Here is a 21150-nt window from a genome sequence, read left to right on the forward strand (position 1 = left end):
TAGCACTTAGTATTGACAAAATTATATGTCCCTTAAAATTGGATTAATCAAAGTGCATGAACTAGCAAGTCCTAAAAAAGCAAAACTAAAATACAAACCCTCTTAGCACTTGTCCCACTTTTCCTAGAACAGAATATTCCATTTCATACTGAGGTACAATTATTCTTTGTCGATGAGTTATAATTGATTAATATTTCAGAAAAAAAAGAAATATCAGAGCTTCTGTAAAAAGAAAAAGGCTTTTTCTTTGGGAATAGATAGTGCCAAAATAATGTCATTTTATGTATGTAGGCTACATTTTGCTTAAATAAGCCGGTCACAGGCTATTTTTTCTCTCCTTCCACAATTTATACATCTGACGAGGAAAGATGTACCTTCAATCAGACCTTTATTTTCTATGAAGACAAACATAAAGGTAATTGAAAAAGAAAGTAAAAATTGTGATCAATACTACAACAAGCAAAGGGAAATACAGGTTCAGAATTTCATTAGGAAGAAGTTAAGCAGAAATCAGTTTTACTTGTATATTACAAAGGCATTAATTACAGTTTCTTGGATACTAATAATATAACAGTTTGTAAACAAAAATCCAATTAAAAAAAATCAACACCAGTAGGTTGGCAACTGAAGAGTGAAGAATCATTGTGCAATTTATAGGCATACCCTTTCTCTTAGGACAAGTCCAGTCAATTAATGAACAAGATGTTACTGATTCTGTATATATGAATATTATTCTTTTATTGTTTTTTAAGACTTTTTCACACTGGCAATGTGTAGAGAATTCTCCCCTGTGATTAGAATTATACTTGCTGTTACTTCCTGTCTACTCTTGGTATAATATTTCATGGAAGACTCCATCTAGTTCTAACCCCCCTACCATGGAAAGAGACATCTTCCAGTAGACCAGGTTGCTCAGAGCTTCATCCAACCTGGCCTTGAACAGTTCAAGTGATGGTTAATTCCTTAATGTGGTGTAGTTAGGTTTATTTCATTGTATGTTTGTATAGAGCATCATGACAAACATCCTGGGTTTTTATAGGTCAAGATATTTGTCCATTGGCTGATGATTTCTCTGGTCCTTTATCATCATATCTTATCTTTTGTCTGGGCTCTCCTTCCTAGATAGCCACTGGCATCAAAGGGTGGGTCAGATGTGTTGCTTTGGCAGTAGTCTCCAGTTTGTGGCGTTTTCTCTTCCAAGGACTTTGTGGTTTCTCCTCATCTTTTGATGGCCTATCATGTGGTAAAAGAAAAGCTATGGAAAAGCTCTTCAAAGGTAAATTGGCAACCAGGAGTGAGTCTGCCACTGCTGGAACAATTCATCCTGATCCTTGTTCAGATACCCAATAATTGCTCCAGTGGTTGCAGCCTGCTGCCAGCTTCATCCTTCCCAAGAGGTCCTCAGGCACTGGGGCACAGACAGGATGTCTGCATGTGTCTGTGTGTCTTTGTTGCAGTTGATTTTTGGGTGTGTAGCAGACCCAACACTTTCCCAGAAAGAGACTCAGCTCTGTGTGGGGATGTGCAGTTGCTGCCATAGTGGGCATGGGCAAGATCCAGAGAAGGAATCACAGCATGTGCTTTACTTCAGCCTCTCAAAACAAAAAGGTCAAACTCCCAGCAGGAAACGCAGGGCACTCCTGGTGCAGGGTTTCATTTTTATTTTCACTAAAACAGAAAACATGCCAAAATAATGAAGAGATTATAGAGAAAGGGAAAATAAATCTTTCATCATTAATTAAGCACTCAGAAGATAGAATAAGACAATTCATTAGTCACACACCAGCATCTCACGCTCTGTTGTACTGAAAAACTTGTTTTCCTTATTATATTTCCATAATGTCTAGAATCCTAGAATCATAGAATGGCCTGGGTTGGAAGGCACTTTAAAGTCCAACTAGTTCCAACCCTCCTGCCATAGGAAGAGAGGTCTTCCATTAGACCAGGTTGCTCAGAGCTGCATCCTACCTGGCCTTGAGTGCTTCAAATGATGGCTAATTCCTTAATATAGGGTAGTTGGGTTTTTTCTTTGTATGTTTAGATAATTGCTTCTAGCATCAGCTGGTAGAAGCTAAATAGGAATTTAGCACAGACCTTTCAATTCAGCATATTGCATATGGTGGATGAGAGGAGCAAAATAAATCATATGAAAAGTTACACAAGCCGACTTTAATGGATGGTCACTGTTGCTGTGCTTATAAGTCACAGTGTGGGCATGTAAGCACTTTCAACCAGTGCATAACCTTTATTAAAATATTTGATATCATTTTGAATAGAAGAGAATAGAATAGAGTATTTCAGTTGAAAGGGACCTACAACAGCAGTGACCAGTTCATGACTGACCAAATGATAAAGCACGTTCTTAAAGGCATTGTTTAAATGCCCATTCAAATGCCACTGACAGGCTTGGGATACACCACCCACCTCTCCAGGAAGCCAGCTCCAGTGTTTGACCACCCTCTTGGTACAGATCTCCTCTGGTTGGGAACTTTACTGGCATATCATCAAAAGTAAAAATCTTGAAAAATTCTGCATATCCCGGGAGAACCTTACCATTGAATCAGCAGGGGCAGCCTGGTATTTTTGATGCTGTAACAGTATCCATGCAGATCAGTCTCTGAGGTGGTAGAGAGCCCTGCTCATAAGAACATAATCACACAAATTCCACCCACAGAATTTTTCTAAAGTGTTTTAGTGTTGAGCTGTTGTCATTAAGATTTGGGAGTCATGATATTGACATTTATGCCTGTTTGTGCTGGAGAGCTGTTAAATGCAGGAACATAAAGTCCGGTGAAACATCACATGAAGTAATGGTTTATCTGTGTCACTACTTTTTTTAAGTAGAGCACAAGAGTACGTAAAAAACCTTTAGGTTATTCTCTGTCATCCAGAAAAAGTTATATAAAAATAGGAATGCTCACATTCATTGTTGTTCTGCTACTTTACAATATCAAGATATTTTATACTGCTGTTCATAGTTGATCATTATATTAGCCACTCTATGAGCAAAGAATTGTGCAGGCCCTTTATGTTATTTACATAATGTAGTGAGTAAAAAAAATAAGCACTATTTTCCATAGGATAAAGAAGGGTGAAATAGCAGAAAAGTACTAAACCAAGGTAAATGAGCATTTTTAAGTGATTTTAGACAGAATATCATAGTACAATGATTTTCTTAAAAATCCAAACATAACAAAAAGCTTCCAATTACTTAAATTTATTAGTTTTTATAAGGCAATGAGTAACCTATTCACTACTGTCTCATTCATCAAGTGAGTTCTTCAGGAAAAGGCATCCTGTCAGGTGCTGCAGACAAAGCTCTGAGCAGCATCAGTATTGTTAATGCCTCAGATAATGACTGCAAGTATTGCAAAATGATACATTATTATCTAGCAGGCATTGATCATAATTATATCACTGATAAAGGAAAAGCATATCAAATGTTATATTTTAAGTATTTCCTTTAATTAGAATAAAAATGCCACAGAAATAATTTCAGTGGTAGCTGTGTTATTCTTCTGAATGCAGAATGTAAAATTTTTGCATATACTCAGGATGAAAGGAGTTATCACTCTAAACCATTCACTTATTAATTTTCATTTAATACTCATGGTATATCAGACATTATAGATCGTTCACCATTTTGCTTTACGACAGAGAAGAACTCTGATAACTATGCTGTGTCTAAAATGTAGTTCCCTCATTTACCTGCCTGCTTGGACTGAACTGCAGAATCTTAATTTGCTGTCATGGTTTCCATGATCCTTTGCTCATGTCACAATTGTTGTTACAATGAACACATTGCATGTACAGCATAGCCTTCATCTTCTTAAGGCAAAGCACAGACCCTTTCATCCTTGCAAAATGAATACTTAAACTAGGATTTTAATATTTGTGCTTGCTTTTGGGTTTATTAGCTCTAACTGTGAAAGCTAAATCAATTATTTTGTATGCTCCATCTGACTAACTCTTGAAAAAATAGACTGGAGTTTTCAATATGTCTGTTCAGGCTTTAAGCTATTTTAAAATAGCTCTATTGAAGAAATGGACTCTGCCAATTGAATAAGTGACTTATTATTACAAGCTTCGGGTTTGCATAAGGACCAGAAGTGTAAAGCAAAATTAGGGAAGATGTTTGTCACTGATAAGGTCCTATGGTGGTAATATAATTCTTTTGCTGTACCTGCCTCACTTGGATTTGGGTATTTTCATTTCTGCAGACCCCAGAGGAAGGAGCCTCTACAACCATCTATGCAGCAGTATCACCCGAGATGGAAGGAGCTGGTGGCTGCTACCTCTACAACGAGGAAAGGACAAAATCAGCTGACGTAGCATACGATGAGAAGCTGCAGAGAAGGCTCTGGACAGAAAGCTGCAAGATGGTTGGGATTTCTGATGAAGCCAGCAGGCTTCCTTAGAAGAAGCCACTTTCAGCTGGGTAAATGAAATGCATTGAAAAGCATCTTAGGTGAATTCTTGCAGCATCAGTCATCATCCTGGAAATCACTGTTCAGTCCCAAAGGCAAACGTGAACAGCTCTGTTCTTCACTTGAATCCCTAATCTGATAGGGTGTGGGGGGAATATTCCCACAGAAAGGTGTAGTGGTTGGTTTTAAACCTAACCATCAGTTTTGTAAATCATTCTGTTTCAGTCCGTGATTAAAATACAATCTTTAAACATGTGCAGAGATGAGTTTTCATTGTTTTGTTCGACAAAATAATGCTTGAGCATGCTGTGCTGGGAGGTTTTTGAACTTAAACCACCTTTGTACATATAAGTTACTCTTTTAAATCAGTTTTTAAAGTTGCAGCTTCATTTCCTTAAGCTTTATTAATTTTTAAGACACTTTCACCAGCTTGTTCTAATGCAGAAATTTGGCATTCATGATCATGATATTGTTTCTGCCTTTTTCTGCCTTAAAGTCAGTTTTATATGTCAGCTTTTATCCAAAGGTATTAACTGAAGGTCAGAACAATGACAAAAAGTAAATAAATAAGGTCTTCTTCAAACAGGATACTGAATTAACTTGTTTCCAGTTTAAGTTCATCTTTCCTACAAAGGTAAGGAAGGGATCAAACATCATAATCGCAACACTGGCTTTGGCAGAGGATGCAGCCAGCCTATTGTCTTGTCAGTGGGCTAAGATTTACTTGTCCCCATTTCTCCTGAACACCTCTAATGCTGCATCTGAAGTTTCATTCATTTTCTTTGACAAGGAGAGTCACTCATGTACTGTTGCATGAAGAATCACCTCCTTTTGTTGGTTTTGATCCTAGTTCATATTAGTTTCAGAACTAGAGTTCATGGTTTGAAAGAGACAGTAATTCATGCCAGCCCACTTTTTCCTGTCTCTGGAGATGTACAATGCATCCTCCCTAAACTGTGTCTTTGCCATTTTTAAGAATAGCCCCTGCCTACTCATCCAGCTTTCATAGGAGCAAGAGGGTATTTTCCCTTTAGTTGTGTATGTCTTTCCTGAAATTTCCTAGCAGCTGTTTTATTTTAAATTTTATTTGACTGTTTCTGAGTGTGGAGCTGATGTATTTTATGAAGCTAGTTTTAGCAAACACTTGGGTTTCCCCCCTCAGTGGGATAGCAGTTGGTTCAGATGCTATCAATTCTGAACACACTTCAGTTGTGTACAGTTAAGGGAACTCCACCTATGTCTCCACCATAGAGAATCTTTAAGAATGATCACATTTATGGAGTAAAAAACTAAACAGACATTGGACAGTACAAAGATAGCTTGAATTTATACAAGCTCAAATAACTGGAAGAAAAAAACTAGACTGAAGATAAAAATATTTTAATGGGAATTTTTTGGTAAACCATGAGAATAATTTGCAGAGAAACTTCCCTGGACAGTTTCAGTCAAGATTTTAAGTCTTACAAAAACATCTGGAAGTGTCTGGGCAGACCTTACAGCAGCCTTAGGGTACTTATAGGGGCATATGGGGGCATATAGGGGCATATAGGGGCATATAGGGGAGGATGGGCTTGGTCAGTGTAGAGATAGAATGAGTTGTAACAGTTCTAAACTGAAAGAGAGAATATTTAGGTTAGACATTAGGAAGAAATACTTTACTGTCAGGGTGTTGAAGCACTGAAACAGGTTTCCCACACTAACTGTGGGTGTCCCATCCATGGAAGTTTTCACGATCAGGTTGGATGGGGCTTTGTCTAGTGAAAGATGGTCCTGCCCATGGCAGGGGAGTTGGAAACAGATGATCTTTAAGGTCCATTCTGATCCAAACCATTCTGTGATTCTTTGATGTCTTCTCAGTGAGTCTTTCCAAGCATGGGATCTTTGTCTAGGGAGCTTGAGGTCTCACTGTCAATGGAGTAAAGTCTACCCTACACCCATCTTGTTGATTTTAGGTGCCATCTAAAAGAGCTGCATAATCCTATAAATGTCCTTCCATTTCCTTTTTTTCAGGATACACAAGGAAAGAGACTAATAGGTGGGCATAAATCTTATATTCATTTTGAGGGGCTGGAGATCAGTACATGACAAAACCAAGTGCAAACACAGTGTTGTGCTCTTATTTGCAGCAGACTAAAACAGTAGGAACATGTTCCTGTGCACTGAACCCTGGACTAATATCCCTTTTGGGCTTTATAGCTCAAACTTAGTACTTCATTCAAGTGACCTTATCTGCAGCCTTTGGTTCAGAGGAAGATCACGTCTAAGAGAAAGTAAGCGTGCTTATCTGTCCAGAGTCTAGGAAGAAGATGCACTGATGAAAAAAAGAAAAATAGTATGAACAAAGAGCATCTGGGAACAAAAACAATAAAAAAATTGAGGGAGAGCATATTTCCTGTCTGAATTAAGCCATGGATGATCTATTTTTAGCTTCTTAGAGTTGGTACATACAAGGGTTAGCGGCAGGAGATTTATCACTCAGTCACTATAGCACTTTCTCTGTATGACTGGCTGACTTTTTTTTGGTAAGTGAATGTAGTGCTTGTGAAATGTGCCAGACTGACACTCCAGGAACTAAATTCCTCTGTTTATTCATGGATCATGCACAGGATGCAGTAAGCCTGCTAGACAGCCAACATTTTGATGTTGCCATAGCATTCCCATGGAACATCATTGCTGCTAACAGCATGTCCAGGATTATTCAAACTAGATGGGATGAGATTATCATCAGTTTTAACTCTCTTGAAGCTCCACAATATTTGCCCAACAAGTTTCAAGTGGCATAGGGATTAGTGAATTAACAAAAAGAGTAAAGAGTCATACTTTCAGTGTAATCTGAACCAATTTATTAACTGCCTCAGTGCAATGAAATCTGTTTAAACACTGAAAACATGGTTCATGAGAACCGAGAACACAGATTTGGCTGAGTGAGGGGAAAAAAAAGCATCCTAAGGCCAGGGATTTCTAGAGCATTGCAGTTCATGAAAATACAGTTGAGCTAGTTGCAAAACTGTTATCTCAGGAACTAAAAGCAGAAAACTGTGTCAGCTTTGCAATGTCACACAAGCGCACGTGAGCTTATCTGGGGCAAAACCCAGTGTTGTTATAAAAGTACTCCCAGTGTGAATGAGAATAATCACTCGTGATACTGCTGCAAAAGTCCAAAATAGTTCTTAACATATCTATCTAGGGAAAAAATACATAAAACATGTAAAAAGATGACAATGATTTTACTTTTGCAGAGATAAATGGTTAGAGCTGATTTAATTTCACATTTTAAGGTCATGGGATTTCCAGAGATCTGGACAAGGCTGTATTTCACCACTGAATATGTGGCTGAGTAGTACATACATATGTATAGGAAAAACACCTGAGAGCTCTTTAACCTTGCAAAGAAAGGCCAAACAAGCCCCAGAAATTGGTAAATTGAAAGTAAACAAATTAACCTTCCAGCATGAAAGCAGATCCTCTCTGAGAGCGATTTCATATCGGAACATGTAGATCTGATAACTGAAGATAATTAAAAGATGCCTCTGAAAGGACACCTGGCAAATAGGCCAGGTAGGCTCCTAAAAATGTAGGTCAGTCACAGAGAAGCCATACTTAGATTTTCCCTCACGTCCACAATGACAGCACTTATTTTGATTAGTTTGAGAGTGACCCATTGCTCACAATTTCTACAAAGGATATTTCCTTGTCAATATTCCTCCCAGGCTAATATTTAGTTCAGAACTCGAAGTCCCTCTATCTTGGCATGAAAAAGCATGCAAAATCCATTGTCCAGTTTAAGTCTTAGATAAACAAAAGCATCCACTAAGTATGAAGGTGATCTGAGCCTACTGCCTTTGGTAGCAGAGTGAAACAATGTCAAACCAATTTTTTTTCTCTTAAAAAAGGATTATAAATTTTAAAAAAAAAAAAATCTCTAAAGAAGGACCAAAAAAGATGACTCCTGTTGTGAAGAATAGTTCAAATAAATAGATCTTACAGGAATGAATGGATCTTATGAGAATGAATACAGTTGTCTAGGAACTAGATAAGGCAATGTTATTTAAACAATGAACTCGTACAGCAAATAAATAACTTGCTGAAAAAAGTGCTCTAAGGTCCTTAGAAAAAAATTATCATTCCCTCAATAATTAACTACTTTGTCAGCTGTGGGGAAATTGTTTATAAACTGAAAAGGTAAGTGCTATAATTTGTGTGTTATTTGCACACAATAAAGTAGCTACATTCTTGCTTCCAGTTCAGTACTGACTTTAGGAGCTAGATATGGAGCCAGCAGCCACACACCTGAAATGATATTTTATAAATATTTAGACTTCATAGTTGACTCTTTACACAACTATCAGTTACTTTAGTACACAGTGAGAATTGATATTGTAGAAACAAAGGATGTTGATATTTAGCATCAGGTTTGCTGCTGCCTCTTCCAAATGCACAGTAGGGTTAACTTTAAATATAACACATGGCAGATATTTAAATGTTCATCATAAATAAATTTCTTACATACGGGCTCTTGTTCAGTTCTGATGTTAGGCTGCCCTTGCTTGTTCTATGACGTGGTCTCCGCTTCAGCTGCTGCCATGGAAAGACAAAAATCAGATTCCAGTGAAGTTAACATGAAATCTGCCACAGATAAGACAGAACTCCCAGGATTTTAAGAGGGTGAGGCTGAGTATACTGACCCATCTGTAATAACTGAGGAAGTTAGTGCAAAACATATATTGTACAACATCAGGCCAGGCAAGATGGCAAAGCCACAAACAATTCTTTGAAGGTAATTGTATTCCTTTTTAAAACAAATGTACTGTGCTTTGGCAATCTACTGTGGCAACACTGGAGGAAGGTAACAGGAAGAAAACAGACCAGTGGCCAAGAGTGCTGTTTCCAAATACACATAGTTATTGGTTTCCATACTGTACCAATTCCTGTTGGCCTCTCTCCCTTTGGAAATAGACCATAGCCAAGAATTCCTTTCACACAGGCAATCAAGAAGAGTCAAAATGTAGCACTGACTCATTTATTTAGACAAAGCGTCTAGATTTAAACTAATCAAGTTTACAGTACAAGATTCCCTAATTTTGTGAAGGAAAAAGTAAAAAATAAAAAGAGCCAAAAACCAGGCTATGGCACTTTTTGAGTGGTATTAAACCTGGACACCTCCTCAGAGTCAGAATGCAAGACACATGAAGATGATAAGCTGTCTTATGTCCTTTCCAAAAAATAGAGATCAACAAACATTTCCTTCCCCTCTATCTTGGCATTGCCTGAACCCTCAAAATTAGCTCAAGTAACATCACTGTTTGCAAATAAGCAGATCAATTTAATTTATCACTTCCGTGTTTTGAAAGTAGAAACAAAATTTATTTCAGCTTGCTCACATTTATGGAACTGATTATTTAGTCCACATTGATCTGCATATATTGAAGACGTGTGGTGTATCTCAGGCTTTTTTAGCAATACTGAAGGAAAAGAATAAAATCCTTCTAAGATGCACAGGATAGCTAGGGGCCAAATCCTCCTGCTTTTTTTTCCTCAGGGAAAGCTTTCATTGAAGACAATGTCAGTTCTTTACAAGGAAAGTAAGACCATGCTCAGGAAAGTTAATGTAAAACATTTGCACAGAACCTTTCTCTTAACTACATTGCACAGCTCTGCTGAAGTTAATGAAACATCCCAGAATCACTGTACAAAGAAGCGTAACTTAATAGCACAAGAAGCTATAAAAACCTTGCATCATTTAAATTTGATAATGCCTCAGAACATTATCTCTGGAGTGAAGGATAATTCATGTTTCTACTATATTATTTTAATATATTAAAACCCTCTCTTTGTCTTAAAGAAATTAGTCTAAAAAAAGCGCAACCTAAAAATTCCACTGATATGGTGTATTGAGAAGAGAGAGTAGCATTTATCTCACTTAAAGTCATCTAAGAGCAGGATAGACGGTCTAAGCCTATGAGTTAGGCTCCATCTGTGGTCAGTGAGTACAATACTCCTATGGGACAACTCCTCTGGCTGCTGTTGGAGTGGGAAATGAGCCATGATGCCATATCCCTGGCTGTCCAGAGAGGGAAAACAGACTTGTAGCCTAAGGTAAATATCCAGTACCTGTACATTGTAGAATCACAGAATCACAGAATCAATTAGGTTGGAAAAGACCTTTGAGATCATCAAATCCAACACCACCCTGTCAAACAGACCATGGCACGGAGTGCCACGACCACGACCAATCTTTTCTTTAACACCTCCAGGGACAGTGACTGCACCTCCTCCCTGGGCAGCTCATTCCAACATCTAATCACCCTTTCTGTGAAGAACTTGTTCCCAGTGTTCAACCTAACCCTCCCCTGGCACAGCCAAGGACTGTGTCTTCTTCTCCTGTCACTGCTTGCCTGGGAGAAGAGACCAACCCTCACCTGGCTACAGCCTCCTTTAAGGTGGTTGTAGAGAGTGATAAAGCCACCCCTGAGCCTCCTTTTCTCCAGGTTAAACAACTCCAGCTCCCTCAGCCACCCTTCATAGGACTCGTGTGAGCTCTTGTTGACTCAGCCAGCTCTCCATGCACTAAAACTACCTGGAAATAAAGCTGTTTATTTGTTTGTTTTCTTCTTTTTCCTTTTTTTTTTTTTGATCTTTCTTCATCTTCCTCCTCCCACAGTTTCCTAGCTCAAAATTAATCATAGCTAATTTACAGTTATTAAATTATCTCTGCACAACAAAGATCATCTAACCCTGATTTGAACTGGCTGGATCATCTCTTCTAGATATTTTTCAGCCCAAGTTTAAAATTTTCCAGTGAAAGAGATCATCTTTAACATATTCTTTCCAGCCACAAAATTTTTTCAGCTTAAAAAAATGAGCTTTATTTCACTTTTGAATCAGAGTAGCTTTTCAGCTCCCAGCTATTTGATGTAGTTACACTTTTATCTGCTGGGTTGAAGAACCCATGTTCTGATCCTGGTGCAGATGGACAGGCAGTGAAGAAGGCTTCTCTTGGCATAGTTTTGACAAACTAGCTTGGTCTTTGAATCTTTCATTGGAAGTCATGTTTTACATCTTGCAACCATCTTCTTATCTCTTCATGAATCTTATCTGATTTTTCAACTTTCCTCCTGCTTTTGAGATTTTAGCAGCTCATTTTGATATACACTGGTAATATAGTCTCACTAGTCAGCTTATTTTTGATGTTCCTATGCCCCAAAACCTTATGGACCTCCTTCCCTGAAGCATCATAGAGGAACTCAGATTTGGAGGTTCTGTAAGCCTTTTTTCAGACACATAAAGCCTTATCCTGTAAATACAGCCCACTTGATTTGTTTCAAGATGCATGATCTAATAGAACTCTAAATGCTTCTTTTATTGTGATTTATTTCCCAAATTAAAGCCCTAAATCTGCACTAAAGAGTGCTTGAGAAAATTCTGGAGCTGTCGAGTCAGGAGATGCAACAGGGACTGAGAGAGAGCACTGACATCATGAAAGCATGCCCTAGTTCAGCAGCTGAAGTCATAGATAAAATAGTGCACAGTGACTTGCTTCATCTGGAACATAACAAATTTCAGTAATTTCCTTTGTTTTAGAAATTATTTCTGTTATTTATCACTCTGACAGAATCTCCCAGAAGATGTTTCCCTCTCATCCCAGACAGAACTAGCAGGATAAATGCATATTGCACTGCCCCTCCGAAGCAAAGAGATCCCCCAGCAATTACACAGTACTTCAGCACAGTGCTGGAACTTCAGCAACTTGGCTACAAACATTGGCTCTAACAGTGATTTAGAAAAGCAGATTAGCCTCTCAGAGATTTTTCTCTTTTTTTCTCTAACCTCTTTCTTTTTTTTCCTAACCTCTATTTTCCTCTCATATGTGATTTCTCTTTATGGCCCTCTCTAAAGGTGTGGGGCTTCTCCCAAAGCTGATGGAAACAAGTTTTGTTCTACACAGTCACTTGGCAGAGCAGTTGTGATTGCAGTATTGTAACTACCTCTTGCCCTGCTGGGTCTTATTCCTGGACACTGAATTCAAGCTGCAAATTCACACCTTCTCTGCTTATTATGAGAAGAAGCATTACCATCTGCTTTATGGAACTCTAAACCACATTTCATACCACATTTACTTGATCCACAATTGCTGCTGCATTTATTACCCATCCTCTTGCAGAGCAGAAACCATTTTACCACCAACTCATTGTCTGAAATACTGAAAAGTACAATTCTCATCCTGTGTCTGAACAAAAATCCAAGATGCAGGTATTTCATGAAGTTAACATTGAAAAGACCATGGTATTATTAAAATCTCAAAATACTCAATCTTCCGAATTTTACTCAAGTTTGAAGTGACCTAGATCAATATGACTGTGTTCCTCATATGTTGTTTAGATAGTGCAGCATTTTGCAATGTAGTTGTTTCTTAAAAAAGCTCAGGAAAAAGGCCTTTAGTGAAAGGCATGTCTTTCATTCTACTCCGAAAATTAAATTCTTTATTTTTAGCAATTGTACTTAGAAGAGATTTTCCTTTTGACAATGATTACTTGATGACTTGAACTATAGGAGAGGATTCAAATTTTTCTTCCACATCACAGTGCTGGGGTCCATGAAGATCCAGAACAGAGGGCACAAAATATAGGCTTGATTTTTCATCTTCTCTTCCTTCAGTTGTTTCATGTCTGAAGGCTGCATGAAAACAGAAGGAAATTAGTAGCAATTTGCTTCCACTGGAGAAGAGCAAAAATAAAAGAGCAGTTATCCAAATCTTAATCAGACTAAGTACTTCATGTAATGTTGTGTTCACTGGGATTTTTCCAGGTTGGATATCAGAAAAAAAATCTTTGTAGAAAGAATTGTCAAACATTGAAACATTCTGCCCAGGCTGTGTCCTCATTCCTGGAGATATGTAAAAGACTTGTAGATGTGGCACACAGGAACATGGTTTAGTGGTAGACTTGGCAGTGTTAGGTTTGTGGTTGGACAAACTTGGAGGTCTTATCCAAACTAAGTGGTTCTGTGATTCTATATCTCAGGTTTGATTATGTTCTTGAAGACTAGCTCTCAGGGTCAGAAGAATTAGAAAATTTGGTCCCATCTGTTAAGGGTATGACTTACCTTCTCTTAAAATGAGTCTTAGCTTCTGTGCTTCTTCACCTTTGTTTCACCATAGTTGGTAGTATGAAGTGGCTGTTTTCACTACAGCTGAAAAGGTCAAATGCTGGGTGTTGCTCTTTTTTGAAATAGTGACCTGTTAATTCAGTGACAAATTCATGCAGAATCACTCAATTTTTTTTCAAAAGCTTTGAGGTCTGGAGACAGCAACACAGTTATCTAAACAGCTTTTCAACTTGAATATCTGCAAAATAGTTTGATCAATGTTTTGATCCTACAAATACCTTTCCATCCTTCTTTCTTGTGAAGCCAATGGAAAGATCTGGGGAATAGGTTAGACTGAATTTGTAATTTTTTCCTTTCCATGAGGTTCCATAAACCTACATGACTTAATTGCCCTGGGAGTAGATGTTTTGGGACATTGTACTTATAAAGCACATTAGTATAAAAGCATGTGCTTGAGCATATTCTAATAAGTATTAAATTCCATTTAAGCATATGCTCAAATTTCTGCATGTGCATTATTGACTTGGTGCTACAGTATGTTGAGCTACAAATGTGAGACAGGTGACAAAAAGGGTTTGAAATCACACCTCAGTAGGTAGAAGGCACAGCACAAGTTAGAGGGCTAATTTTTCTCTGAAATAAAGAGCAAGACAAATGATCTCCATGTTTGAAAGGCTTTTTATAAACAACAATGTTAAACAAAAGATAAGTTTAAACTTTAAGCCCTTTAGTTCAATCTGTTTCAATCAGAAAATCATTGTCTGCATAATCTCCAGAGAAAAATAATACAGACATTACAATACATTTTAAAAATAGAAAACCAAAACTAGTGCTCTATTGCTGAACAAATAGTCATACACCATAAGCTCAAACCATACATCAAAGCTTGCTAAAGACAAGAGGCACATTATTTTTATGTACAGTACTACAAAAGAACTCAAACCCCTGCACTTCTTTACAGGGACTTAAACTGAAGTGGTAACCGTATTATGCCAGCGTGAAATGGTTTATTTCATGAATGGAAAATAAATTCAGAACCACTTGGTTTTCCTATGTTCAAAGCAGTTGATTTGCTGAATACAGATGAACAGTTGTACTTCTTCCTATTTTTCTTGGGTCCTCTTTCATTTTTAATAAGTCTTTTGTTAGTCAGATGTGATAAAAAGCTTTAGATCAAATCTCATGAGGTAAAATCCAAAACTCCGGGGAAAACTAAGAAAGATTGATTTGTTTGGTTTCTAAAAACATAACCACATTGCCAAGAGCCTCCAGCTGGCAGGATAGAAAAATGTCTCTCCCGATTGCAAATCGCCAATTCTAAAATGGCACAGCAGCAGCTTTCCACCCTGACTACCTGCAGCTGGCCTGCTTTCCACCTGCTCTCTGCCAGGCAAAATAATAGCTGCCTCTAGCCATCTCTTCCATCCACCTCCCAAGAATGCACATCAAGTTATGAAACACAGTTAAAAATTGTGTATTTGAGATGAGCCTGTACTGTAGCTGTCAGGATCACAAACAGGAGTGAGATGAAGCACACATCGTTCTCCACACCAGCTGGTATGGCTGTGGGGAGAAACAATCAGGCTTGCAGCTCATAAAGCTTTCTATGGGTCTAAAAAAAATACAATTACCAATCTTGGGACTAATTGCTCTTAGTTTAACTTGGTTATGTTAATCAATCAAAAAGCTTTAGTGACAGCTATGGGCCTGAAGAAATCTTCTTGGCAAAAGGAAACAAGAGCTTTCAATCCTGGGGAATGGAGATAGTTGTTCAGAGGTAACCAAGAAGCAGGACTAGTTTTTATGGGATTTAAGTGTCCCGAATGTTGCTGGAGGTAAAAAAAAAAAATTAAGAAAAGTGGTCTGTAGATGTTAGAAAAAATTGGTGACTCTGGTGGGGTGAGATGTGAGTGAAGTAGTGTGCGAATTCTCTTAGTAACAATGAAAGTAAACACAAGCTTAAAATAAATGCTGGCCAAGATGATGCTCTAGCCAACAGGAAACAGCAGAGCTGAACCTCCTTGCTGCTGGTGAATGCATGTTCAGGAGGCTGCAGAGCTTCAGACTTACTGTGTTGCTTTTCACCTGTTTTTGTGTTGTTCTGCAGCCTGGCAAGACTTCAGCACTGGCTGTGAAAGAGGAGCCCACCTGCCCAGAGCACCTAATCCTTTGCTGTTTGTGCTCTGCTCCTGGAAAGAGGGAGATTAATTGGAAGAGCAAGGAAAGAGGGGGAGCTCACTCCCCTAGCACTGAGGAGGTGTTGAGCTTGATAATTTATGAGCAAAACAGTCCCAGTGCTTGGATGCTGTGGGCATCCAAGAGAAACGTGAAAGAGCTCAGAATATAGCTCAGAACAGTAGACAATTTAAGCATGGATTAGCTTAGTTCATAAAGAGTTCATATAGGAGCATCAACTATCAAGATGGAGAAGGTCCTTGTCATGCACATGAGCAGATTTCTGGGTGCCTGAGGGAATCCCAGGTGAGACAGAGCTAGACTGCTCCTAAATTTAGGCAAGCCCTGAGCAGGAATTTTTTCAGTGGAATATTTTGATATTATGGTGTTCATCCCTGTCTTATTTTGGAGGTTTTGGTTGTTTGGTTGGTTGGTTTGTTTTCACTGGAGCATAGCAGCCAGATAATTTTGCTTGCTGTGGGGAAAGTAGTGCAGGGTTGGTAGGGGGCTGAAGGGTATCTGCCTGCCCTGGGCATCCAAAATCCTGTTCAGACCATGAAAAGGAACTGCAGGAGACACAAGGAGCAATCAAACCCAAAAGCAACATCCCTGGCAAAAAATATTAAATTAATACAAAAGCCAAACTGTTGCAAGGGATGGCCATTACACTCTTTCTCTGTGTGTTCTCCCTCTCTCTTTCCTCCAAAAGAATACAGGTCATTACAAACAGCATCTGTGTCAGGTGGGACCTGAATGGTAGGTGTCTAAACACATCCCAGCTGCACTGAGTACAGGAGTGTCCCTTTGGAACAGCCCAGTGCCTGTTTCTCTGCAGAGAAACTCTAGCTCTCATCTATAAACAGCGTGGGGAAAAGGCATATTTAAGTTAAAAGACAGGGATGTTGGCACAAAGAGCAAAAATTCAGTCATAGATAAATAAGGCTGATCAGCAGTAGAAATTTTCTTATGATCTGGAGTTTTTTTCCAGGAATAGTTTTAACAGGATTAGGGGAACTAAAGAAGTTTAAGTGTTTTTAAACCTGGAGTCCCATTAGAGCAGAGGTGGCTAAATACACTGCAGTGGACCTGAGCATGAGTGGCTTCTTGCAAACCTAAATTCTTTGACATATTTAACATCACACTTTCTGGAGTGCAGTTCACATTCTGGTGAATGCTGGTTACTTGTGAAAACTGTTGAAGGATTTTTAGGAATGACAGCCCTGGGCAAGCCTTCCACTAGCAAAGATTTCTTGCATTGACTAAATTGCAACATAAAGGAGAGATTAACAAAGCTCCTATTAGAAATGTAATTCAGAAAGCAATAAAGAATCTGGCTTTAAACCACATTAGAGGCTTGTGCTGTAGCTCAGCATCCGAGAACAGTGAGGGAACAGAAGAATCCTCTATTTTTACTTTGGAGATTACTCTCTTTCCAAGGGAACTTGGTCTCTAGCACATTATAAGGGTGCTCTTGACCAGAGTGTCTAGTCTTTCTCTGTGGTGATTTTTCAGTCCTCATACCTGTAAACAACCCATAAACAGTTAAGTTGTAAGTGTCTGAATTAGCCTTCTCAGGGCAGGGGGAGACTGAGGGAATGGGGGTGGGAGTAGGGTCTGATAAAATTGGGTTTAGCTGCTCTTGAATTCACATCCTGATTTGAGTGCTTTAAATCCACGCCTACATAATACAGGTTTTGACACATACTGATCATCTTGTAGGTAATTCTTTTGGGACTAGAAGGTCCTCAGAAGCCCTATGGGATGTTGTGAAAGCCTGGTGCTCTCTATTCCAAGAAATTGGGAAACCTCCTGTGGTTAAACTCGTTCAGCTTTCCTACTGACTTCAGTCATACAGTTCTGAGAATTTTTGTTGGCTAATTTTAAATAGAAATGCCTCTTCCCCTCTCACACTTCCCAAGTAGGTTATTGTCTTGGTATTATGTTCTCAGATATGACTGATGAGGTGCAGATAGCACTGAGCACACTGTGCTGCCAGCAGGGACTCTGGGAAGCTGGGGCTGGCAGGGTGCTCCAGTGTCCCTGCTCATCTTCTGCAGGTGTGCAAGGATGAGGGTAGTGAGTGATGGCTGTTTGTCAGCATAGATCATATGAGTTCAGCTGAGATTATAATTTTTTGGTACAGCCTTTGCTTTTTAAACTTTTGCTATGAGTGGAAGTAGGACAAAAAGACATTCTGTGGGCATAAAGGGCAGAGATTTGCAGCTCAAAAATGGACTAACACATGGGAGTTTGGGTCATTCTTAACAGTAGGCAAAATAGATGGTGTTTGAGAGAAGGAAAAATAGAGCAACATTTTTACTTAAAGGCTTCACTTATGTATTAGAATTATATGTGAATGCAGAAAGACCAGGAGATGGTCTTACTGCATCCAAGTTACTTTTCCAGTGTGGGAACTGTAGCAGAGTTCAGAGGCTTTGCTCTCCTGTGGTGCCCCAGTATTGCTGCAGGGCCAGAGATGAAGCTCTGAAAGAGAAATGCTTCAAAGAAAGAAGGTTTTATGTTCAAATGTGAGGTGTTCAAACCAATCCAAGTTTGAGCAGGGCTTTGCTGTCCGTGCAGGCAGTTTTTAAAGGGATGTAGGAACTGTTGGAGAAAAAAAATCTGGAGAAAGCCGGAGGATACAAGTGAAAAATAGTAGAATGAAGGGATTAAACTTCAAAAAGTCTGTATGACAAGAAATATTAGTTCCCTTCATCCAGCTTGCTTCTAAATTCCAGGGTCTTAGTGAAACCAGCCTCTGAACTCCAGTAACTCCATTGCTCACCACAGAGCCAGTGGAGACTGAGAGGAGTCTGCAGTTCCCCAGAGGGAGTTCTTGTCTGGCTCTGTTAGGTAACTGGAGCTCACCAAGGGCAAATTGCAATAGGAAAGTGGGAAAAGGCAGAGCAGAAAACAAAAGCAAAACATAAGTATGCTGGCTGAGGAACAAAACAAGAGGTTGGACAGCAATTTCTAAGAAAGGATGAGATAAAGAAATATGAATGATGCAATCTATGAAAGAAAAAGTAAACTGCCAGGGATAAAAGAGACTGTGGAGAAGGCAGCTGAAGAAGAAAAGAGAATATAATCCCAGCTAAGCACTTTGAAGAAAACAGAGTAAACAAATAGAAACTTTCTGTTTGTCTTGAAAGGTTGCTTCAGACATTGTTGCCTGGAGAGCAACACCTTTTGCTTATCACTATTTTATTGCAAGAGAATGAGAAGCTCTAACTATTCTTGATGTCTGTTTTGGAAGAAAATCTTCACATATTCTGTTTTCTTTATGTACTTTTAAATTACTGCCCCGATCTTAGCATAAAATCAGAAACAGGGAACTGAAACAAACATTCTCTCAATCTGTGCTTCTGAAACTGAAAGAAAAAGTGAAGCTTCAATTACTAACAGACATTTAACTAAAAATAGTGAAACAAACTACAGCTCAGTGCTGAGTTAGTTAGGTCTTTTTCCCAAATTTCAGTTCTAGTTCAAAATGGTAATCCTGAGATCCTCTCCTCCAATTTGCTACCACATTACTTCACCAAAATAGCTTAAAAGTTCCTCAGCTAGCTTTAATTATGTCTCTGCCCACATTGTGCTCTCAAGCCAGCTTGGTGTTTTCTTCTCGTTTGGCTTAGGTTGAAACCCCCAAGCCTGGGAAAGGAGCTTTTCTCTGAGGAGTTAAATAGGCTGCAAGCTCTATAATAAGAGGAGAAAAGTGGCACACAATTCACTTTTAAAAGCACCTATTTCTTTGTGGCAGACTGAAGCCTTCTGAGGTCCAGGTCAGATACCTAGCTTTTAGGCTGGCTGAATCTCCCTCTGGGTGTTCCTGCCAAGGAGACAGGCTCAGAGCAGAACTGGGGTAACTCAACAGGATTGTATTTGGGCTGTCCCCAGATGAAGGAAGGAATGATGAATCTGACTCCATGTTCTCAGAAAGCTAATTTATTATTTTATGATACTATATTATATTAAAGAATGCTATACTAAACTATGCTAAAGAATACAGAAAGGATACAGACAGAAGGCCAAAAAGATACTAAATAAAAACTCGTGACTCTCTCTCCAGAGTTCCGACACAGCTTGGCACTGATTGGCCAATAAGCCAAAACAATTCACATGAAACCAATGAAACAATCACCTGTTGGTAAACGACGTCCAAACACATTCCAAAGCAGCAAAACACAGGAGAAGCAAATGAGATAATTATTGTTTTCCTCTTCCTCTGAGGCTTCTCAGCTTCCCAGGAGAAAAATCCTGGGTGAAAGGACTTTTCAAAAAGTATGACTGGAAGTGTGGGGTTTTCTGAGAGGTACCAGACTGTTCAGAGTGGCTTGGAGGTACCTTAGCCCTGGACTGACTAAGCCAAACATGGTTTCCTTGAGCCAGAATTGCTCTGCTTTGAGCAGAGAGCTGGATCAGGTGGCTTGTAGAGATCCTTTCCCCTTGGAAGGGGTCACCAACACTTATGAGGTCTGCATGTCTCTGCAGAGCACCTTGATTTTCCTCCAGGGAGGGGAGGAGTTCTGTGGGTCAGGAAAAACATGGCTTGGGGTCCAGTCATCTTCAATTGGCCATTAAGTCTATAGAAGGGAGGGGAAAAGTATGCTAAAACCAATTAAAATATAGTCCATGGCTCTTAAACTTAATCACATGACAGGAGATCTGTCCTGATAACCCGTAGTCTAGGTGAGACAGTAGTGTCCAGGATCTAAAAAAAAAAAAGAAAAATATTAGCCTTGCCTTGCACTTCAACCACCACAGAAATCTAGCAGTGTGCCTTTTTCATCCTTTCTATGTGAAGGTTAACAGCATTTAACATTTATGGCAGTCTTCTCAGCTGCACATCTGTAGTAGAGTCATCCCAATGCAGAGCTGAATAAGGTACCTGGAAAATGAGGCCCAAAGTTTCATTAATGCAAACTATTAGACAGCTCCTGACTCAAAAAAAACCTCCCTTTTAATTCCCTTTGTAAGGGAACAAATTTTGACCATAACAGAGACTTATTCAGAGGCCTGGGTTCAGCTTTGGAGGACCAAGAGCCTCAAAATTGACGATGAGACACCAGGGTCTTTGATCAGACTGGGACCTGGGAGTCTGACTTCCATGTTTTCCATCCAAAACCAGAGCTCTATGTAAGAGATTTCTGTTAATTTTTTCCTCATGGAAAGTTCTTCAGTGCTAGTTGATCCAATCCTGTTCCTTTCTTCTCTCTGGGACCTTTCCATAATATTGCAATTCAATCCATAGGATGTGTGTGTCTGACCATAAGTTCACATTTGAGTCTTGTGCTGCAGGATGGAAAAATTGTAAGAAAAAGGAAAATAAAATAATGACATAGAGTCTTATTAATTTTATGAGCAGAATCAGATCCTTCCTCTTCTGCAACAAGGGCAAAAACCTATTTCTTCAGAAAGAATCTCTGATGATTAAAAGGTTGTT

General features: G+C 39.0%; 1 protein-coding gene across 1 annotated transcript in view; it reads left to right on the forward strand.

Annotated features, from left to right (window-relative positions):
* Positions 1 to 4686, forward strand: part of DHRSX (dehydrogenase/reductase X-linked) — a 162515-nt gene extending 157829 nt beyond the window's left edge. The window contains exon 7 of the mRNA XM_066545172.1: positions 4221 to 4686. Within this exon, the coding sequence (XP_066401269.1) occupies positions 4221 to 4418 (198 nt within the window). The 3' untranslated portion in view covers positions 4419 to 4686. The remainder of the gene's footprint in view (positions 1 to 4220) is intronic.
* The last annotated feature ends 16464 nt before the right edge of the window (positions 4687 to 21150 follow it).

This window comes from Molothrus aeneus, chromosome 2 (genome assembly GCF_037042795.1).
Source record: "Molothrus aeneus isolate 106 chromosome 2, BPBGC_Maene_1.0, whole genome shotgun sequence".
Lineage (NCBI taxonomy): Eukaryota > Metazoa > Chordata > Aves > Passeriformes > Icteridae > Molothrus > Molothrus aeneus.